The sequence below is a fragment of the Schistocerca americana genome, chromosome 2, assembly GCF_021461395.2.
Source record: "Schistocerca americana isolate TAMUIC-IGC-003095 chromosome 2, iqSchAmer2.1, whole genome shotgun sequence".
NCBI classification, from domain to species: domain Eukaryota; kingdom Metazoa; phylum Arthropoda; class Insecta; order Orthoptera; family Acrididae; genus Schistocerca; species Schistocerca americana.
The window spans coordinates 534,332,198-534,338,713 of record NC_060120.1 but is presented as its reverse complement, the minus strand read 5'-3'; the positions used below and the strand labels follow the sequence as shown (position 1 = coordinate 534,338,713).

Here is a 6,516-nt window from a genome sequence, read left to right as displayed (position 1 = left end):
AATTGGAAAACCGGCAACTAGAAGAGGGTTTCCAGGACTGATTATGAAATGTTTTCATAGCCTATAGAGTATAAATATCTACAGAGTGAGCATAGCCTACTGAGCATGTTCTCAACATCAAACGGGGCTAGTCATGTGGTACTGGGACATCACTGCTTGTCTGCAATTTGTGGTAACAGCGAAACTTTAATATTATACATATTCACCTGCTTTGACATACGTTTCCACACGTTTTAGTAGTAAAAATAGCCATGGTGCTGTATTGTTGTTGCTACAGATGTAAAGAGAAGTACACGAAAGGAGGACCAGCTACTTTTCATAGCTACGCACAACAAATCTCTAATAGTGAATATCATATTGATGTGAGGCGCTTTATATGTTTCAAAATATCGAGACGTGTTTTTATAATGTCTCGTATTGTAGAGCTAATTTCTGTGATCTTTTTTTTTTTTTTTTGCCCATGTGTTTACGAGAGAAATGCTAGATAAATTTGCAACTGCGTTTAATCTGCCAGATGGTGTAAATTGCTTATTTACTGTAGCAATTTCTTTGCTATAAATGCGTCCACCCCCCCCCCCCCTTTCTGTGATGCATCGGCGCCCAATACTGTGTCATTGTGATGTAAATAATTAGAACGCAGATTCGACAACATGAGTAAGCGCAATAGAAAACCTAAAAAGATATTGTTGGCTGTCACTTCTTTTCCCGCGCCCGAAAAAACCTAAGTAAAGTGGAACTGAGCTATGATACTGTGGCGAAAAAGCACAATACCTTTTCTCTTCACAGCTTTAAACCTATTCCAGTTCCAGGTATAAAATTGTTAAGATGTCCATAAAACGCATATACAAAGTTTCAGGATACTTCTGAAGATGATCTATCTATTGTAGAGAAGAAATAACATTCAAAATACGCTAAGCGTTATACGGACTAACATGCATCGTCCCAATACCAATTGACTTGAACAGCAGGAGATGTTGCGGACAGATTTCTCGTTCTACGCATCCGAATGCTCACTTCACAGATATTTATACTCTATGGCATAGCCATCCAGAAGCGGTATTGGGAAATCGGTTTACGAAATCTGGTTTTGGGAGCCCCATGTAAACGTGGTGATTACGTGTATTTCACAATATTACCGACCGTTTGGGGGGCGCTTATACCATGTTATGAGATACGAGAAGTCTAAATAAATTGAATTAATCTGAACTGTTTGGCGCCATTGTTTGCTGCATGACAGACCACTGGAAGTGTAATTCTTCTTCTTATGTATTTTGAATTGACGGAGGACGGAATTGCAGTTTGTCTTTGTTGTTTTGATTTCTTTGTACACAATGAAGATCTTTGTACACAGTTTACATGTTATACCGCGGTTTGTGATAGTTGTCGAACCTAAACAGTGACAATGTAGCTTGCGTGTTTATGTTATCCTGCAATTTTTGGAACTTGTACATGATATCGGAAAACCTTTGTAATAATGAAGATGAGTTCTAAAGGGACAACAAAAAGACCAAACAACATGACTCTTCATATGGAGTGTTATTCAGAAGATCTGTCACCAGTTCAAATCGATAGGCGTAATAAAGCAAAGCAAAAGAAGACGGAACTGAAAGAAGTAGTAGAAAACTGGAGGAGAAGTGAAGGGGATTTAGTAACCCGGATTAGCGACGACTGCTTCGTTTTGGAACGGCTATGTACACCATTACAACCCAAGCCACACGTGTCGAAACCTGTCGCGTCTGTGGATGTAGCACCATCCATTATAACAGATCAACCGATCATGCTGCAGCCACGGAATGTATCGTCGCTTGTGTCTCACCAGCCAGTTATGTTACCTAATCCAATAAACAAACACCAAACAAGTGTTCGGGGCCAGACAACTAATAGTGTCATCACCCAACCTTGCGGTTTGCTAGTGAGAGACACAAGACGTACACGAGTTATGGGTGTGGTTAGTGGTTCTCAACCTACATCATTAGCTCCTCACATGGTAACAACAGCACCAAGTATGCCAAAGGCAGTACCACTCTCCTCTGTTGCAGTACCAAGCTTACAAGTTTCATCTCCAATGCAAGCTCCAGGAGTCATAATGAACAGAAACATTTCACTACAGAGTAACAATATTTTACAATCTCCAACAATTCGTCCGGTGAATACTGTTGGCATTGTTCTACAAAGCACGAATTCTGCACCATCAAGATACCCAGCACCTGTGCGTGTACCATTAAGTGAAAATGCTTCAGCATCCAGGCCAGTCAACACGACTTCAGGAGGTATAGTTACACAACATTCACCATCCATCCGTGTTGCACACTATGGACCACGTCAAAGTCCTGTTAGGGCTACACGTATTCCACAAACATCGCCTACACTCAGGAGCCGCAGTCATGTTGCTTTAGTAAGAAATGTTCGGCCAATGATGCATGCACCTCGTGTTACAGTTCCTGCACGTTCGTTAATGGTACAACCAGTAACTGTAGGAAGACCACCTGGTGTACCCGCTAATAAAAATCCCAGCAGACTTCCAAATAACCCACAAGTCCCCCCACCTAATAGTGCAAGTGGCGCTCCAGTGGTTGACCTTACATGTGATGACAGCCCAAGTGAGATTCCTGCTGACACTCGTGAAATTACTTTCAATAAGTTAATAGGGAAGACATTCCCATCACTTGTTGTGACAGCTCGTCCCAGCATACGGGTAAAAGAAGTTACTGCAGTGCAGCTGTCTGAAGACCGTACTGAATTAGACAAAAAAGTGAAGAAAGTGTTGATGTTCACGCCAACAAAGTTTTCTGAATGGATGATTCAGGAAGGGTTAGTTCGTAGTGATCAATACTGTCAAACACATGTAACTCCATATGGTGAGAAAATACCTTTAAAATTGGGTATATATTCTGATGTAAGTAAGTTTCCATTCAGTGGTGGATATGTTTGGATTAGTGACTGTTGCCCACAAAGATTTGTTTCTGTTTTCAGTGGTTCAATATTTGAAGGATCACCTCATCCTCCCACAGTACTTGTTAAACTCATATATCACTGGGTTGTACAGACAAGTATTCAAAATGTTATTCAATGGGTGAAAGTAGACAATCTCTATGTGAAGGGATTTTACACACATCTGAGAAGCATTTGCACAGCTGCAGTGGCTGAGAAATTTAGCAGAATGGGTGGTTCAAACAAAAAGATTGAAATAGGAGTTGTAAGCCTGGGAATAACAGCACATGGTGGGAAGTCACGGAATGTGAAAGTAGAAGTTCTGGGAATTATGGATCCGGTTAATAAAATAGTGAGGTTACAAGCAGTAGAGCCCATTAAAATGGGTGATCCTGATTATCAATCTCGTTTTGTAAAACTTCTAAATCCTGTTAAGGAATGGGTTGATAAAGACTCTATAATCTTAACAGATTATACTGTGGACAAACCCACTCTCCAAGCTATAGGATTCAAAACTATTTACCAGGTACCTGCAGGCGAAGAACAAACAGCCCAGAATAAATACAGCAATCATAATGTCATGAATTACTTGCGGAACAATGTCCCAAAAATGTTTCAAAATACTCTCTCTCTCCTAAGCAGGCAGATAATCCAGCAGTTTTTGGATGAGCTTGTTTGGCGTGAGCAGTGGGGATATACACCTTATAAAGGTTTCCATAATATGTTAACTCATATGGCGGAACAAGTGAAATTGGATTCCAATGAAAGTTTGCTTACTCGTTTATCAAAAATTGCTTCAGATCCATTTAAATGCTGGACATACAGTGTCTTAAAAACCCCACCCTTTACTCCAGCGGGAGTTCAGTTTCCAGCAAAATTAAAAGACTCAGAAATACAGCAGTCAGCTAGCCAGATACCTGGTGATGCCAGTACAACACCTGCTGTTAGTGGCATTGATCTGCTTCCTCAGAGCATACGCGAGACTGGACCCACAGATCCTGCAAAACCTCTGAAAAGTGTAAAGAAACGGTCAAGTGCATCGGTTGAATCTTCAGATACAAAACGAATAGCTATTGACAGTGCTAGTCAGCCAGCCACACCCACTCTAAGTGCAAAGAAACGGCCAAATACATCAGTTGAATCTTCAGATTCAAAACGAATAGCTGTTGACAGTGTAAGTCAGCCAGTTACACTCACTCTGCCAGAAGAAATGGTACAACTGGAAACATTTTACTATGGACAACTGCCAGGGGAAAAGCACATACTTGAAATGGAACATAAAGATACAGATGACATTGTTTGTCAGTCATGTTATCAAACTTTTCCAAATAATACTGAATTGTTGCAGCATTTGATTTGTCATGCACAGCCAAATGGCAAAGACCTGCCAGAAATTAACATTAATTTACAATGCAGGTACTGTTTGAAATTCTTTGCAAGTCAGTATGCTTTGCAAGTGCATGTTGAAGAAATTCATTTTAATAATTCCACAAGTCTTGTCTGCCGTATTTGTGAGAGAAAGTTTCGAACACGGGTTTTATTAATATCTCACATGCAGTCAACACATTTCCAATTAGAAATGCCATATGAATGTGGTATTTGCAAATTTAGGTCATCCTTACACAAAGATGTTGTAAACCATTTCCATGAAACACACATTAACACTATGAAGCTGCAGTGTCCATTCTGTCTAAAAGTGGTTGCACTTTCCAAGAGAAAACAGATACTTGCACAAAATATTTTCTTCTTCATTAATCATCTGCAAAAGCACCAAAGAAAATCTCTTTGTATGAAATGTAGTACATGTGTATTATGGTTTGCACATAAAGATATTCTTAAAGAGCATCAAACAAGAGATCACAGAAGTTTTTGTGATAGACAGGATGAAGTTATTCCTTTTATGAATATTGCTGGTGTTGATATAATGATGCCAAAGCCGCCACCTGCTGCGAGAAAACCTTGTCAAATGATTATTCCCAAAAATGTTTTTACTAGCTCTCCTAACTCAAAAAGTTTGTATACTTCTAAATCTTTCACAGACCTGAAAATTGTGTGTGTTGATGAGGATGCTTTGTGTAATGAATGTGAGGGGAGAGTAATGGAGGACAACCATTTTGCAACTGAAATATCTTGTGCATGTTGTTCGTATGCGACTTGTTGTACAAAGGCAATGATGGACCATGTGTTGATATTTCACCAAGACTCAATAAAGAACAGGTCACAGTTCAACATGGGCCGAGTAAGTAGATTAGAAAAACCCATGTACTGTGTGTGTGGGTTCACATCCTCCAGTGGAAATTGTTTAGCACGGCACTTAGCACTGTGTGATGAGAAGACAGCGTACCCAGTGCCATACTGCCCAAAAATTGTTGAATTGTCTTCTGCTTCTTTCCCTCCTCTTGTCACCCTTGATGATACGGATAATGTAAGTGAAGACCCAAGTGACCGTTGGCTTAAAGCATTTGTGCCCCCAAGGAAAGATGACAGTGACAATTCAAGAAGTGCACCAGATAAAAAATTACTAGAACCGCAAGAAAAGTTTACAGAACATAGTGAGCCACCAAGTGTCCTCAACATTTTAGGGCTGATGCAGAAACCATCCTCTGATGTAACTGTTGTAAACAGCAGTGCACCGAATTCCCCAAAGGTGGATGACAAACAGTTTGCTGACCAAGAAGAGAGAGAAACAGATCCTTCTTAAGACAGATGGGAGTATCTCATAAAGAAGTTGCATGAAGAAGGTAAATTTCCTTAGAAAGTGAAGTATGATTCCATAATAATATATGGACACACAAAATTACTTACAACCTCAGCTAGATATAGTGTCAGGTACCATGTGTGGTGTAATTTCATTTGTATTGTAATGATGTGGTGTCACTGAATTCAGCACAACATATGTTATGTGAGTTCTGTGTTGGTGTTAATTTTCATTGTGAATAGTTTTTGTATGACTGCATACATGTTCTACAGGACTTGAACCCTTTAAAAGGACCTCGCATGACGGCAGTGGTGTTATGTTGATTGTCTTTGTAGCGACAGAGAGGTTTATCACATTAGTGGATTAAATTCATTGCAGATTGATGTTGCTCTGTGCATAGTGTTAGTAGTGCTTATATACATATGTTCGATGAGTGTATTAGACTAAATGAGGCATCTTTTGTAAGTTTTTGTATGGTGTCATTCATTTGCAATTATTTAATATGAAGAGATATTTGAATCAGGCACATTTCTAATACAAATGTTTATTTTAGTTACAGTGCAGCTTTCTGCCAGATATTTGTCACTTTCATGTTTGAGAACATAAGGGGCAGTATTTATATATGTCAGTATTAATGTACAGATATTTTGTATGATATGTCACTTTTTACAATAAGATATTGGTAAATATTCTTATACAGTGTTTACATTCATTCATTTTGTCACACATCATGTTCTGTTAAATTAATCATGTGGGAGATGCAACAAAATTAAGCAGCTTCTTTAGAATATTTTCTATTAACAGCCAACTATTATTAACGTTAGGTGACTTTTATATCAGTATGTATGAATGACAAATTTTTGCCCGTATTTACTTTATATGTGATG

At 39.0% G+C, this 6,516-nt stretch overlaps 1 protein-coding gene across 1 annotated transcript; it reads left to right on the top strand.

Moving 5' to 3' along the window:
* Positions 1-1,345: 1,345 nt before the first annotated feature.
* Positions 1,346-6,283, top strand: LOC124591951. Its single transcript, XM_047131783.1, has one exon. The coding sequence runs from the start codon at positions 1,475-1,477 to the stop codon at positions 5,630-5,632; it is 4,158 nt and encodes a 1,385-aa protein (XP_046987739.1). The 5' UTR covers positions 1,346-1,474; the 3' UTR covers positions 5,633-6,283.
* Positions 6,284-6,516: the final 233 nt, after the last annotated feature.

Bases quoted from the DNA above. Each gene is read 5' to 3' on its own strand.
- LOC124591951 (XM_047131783.1), top strand. From the start codon at position 1,475: ATGAAGATGAGTTCTAAAGGGACAACAAAAAGACCAAACAACATGACT.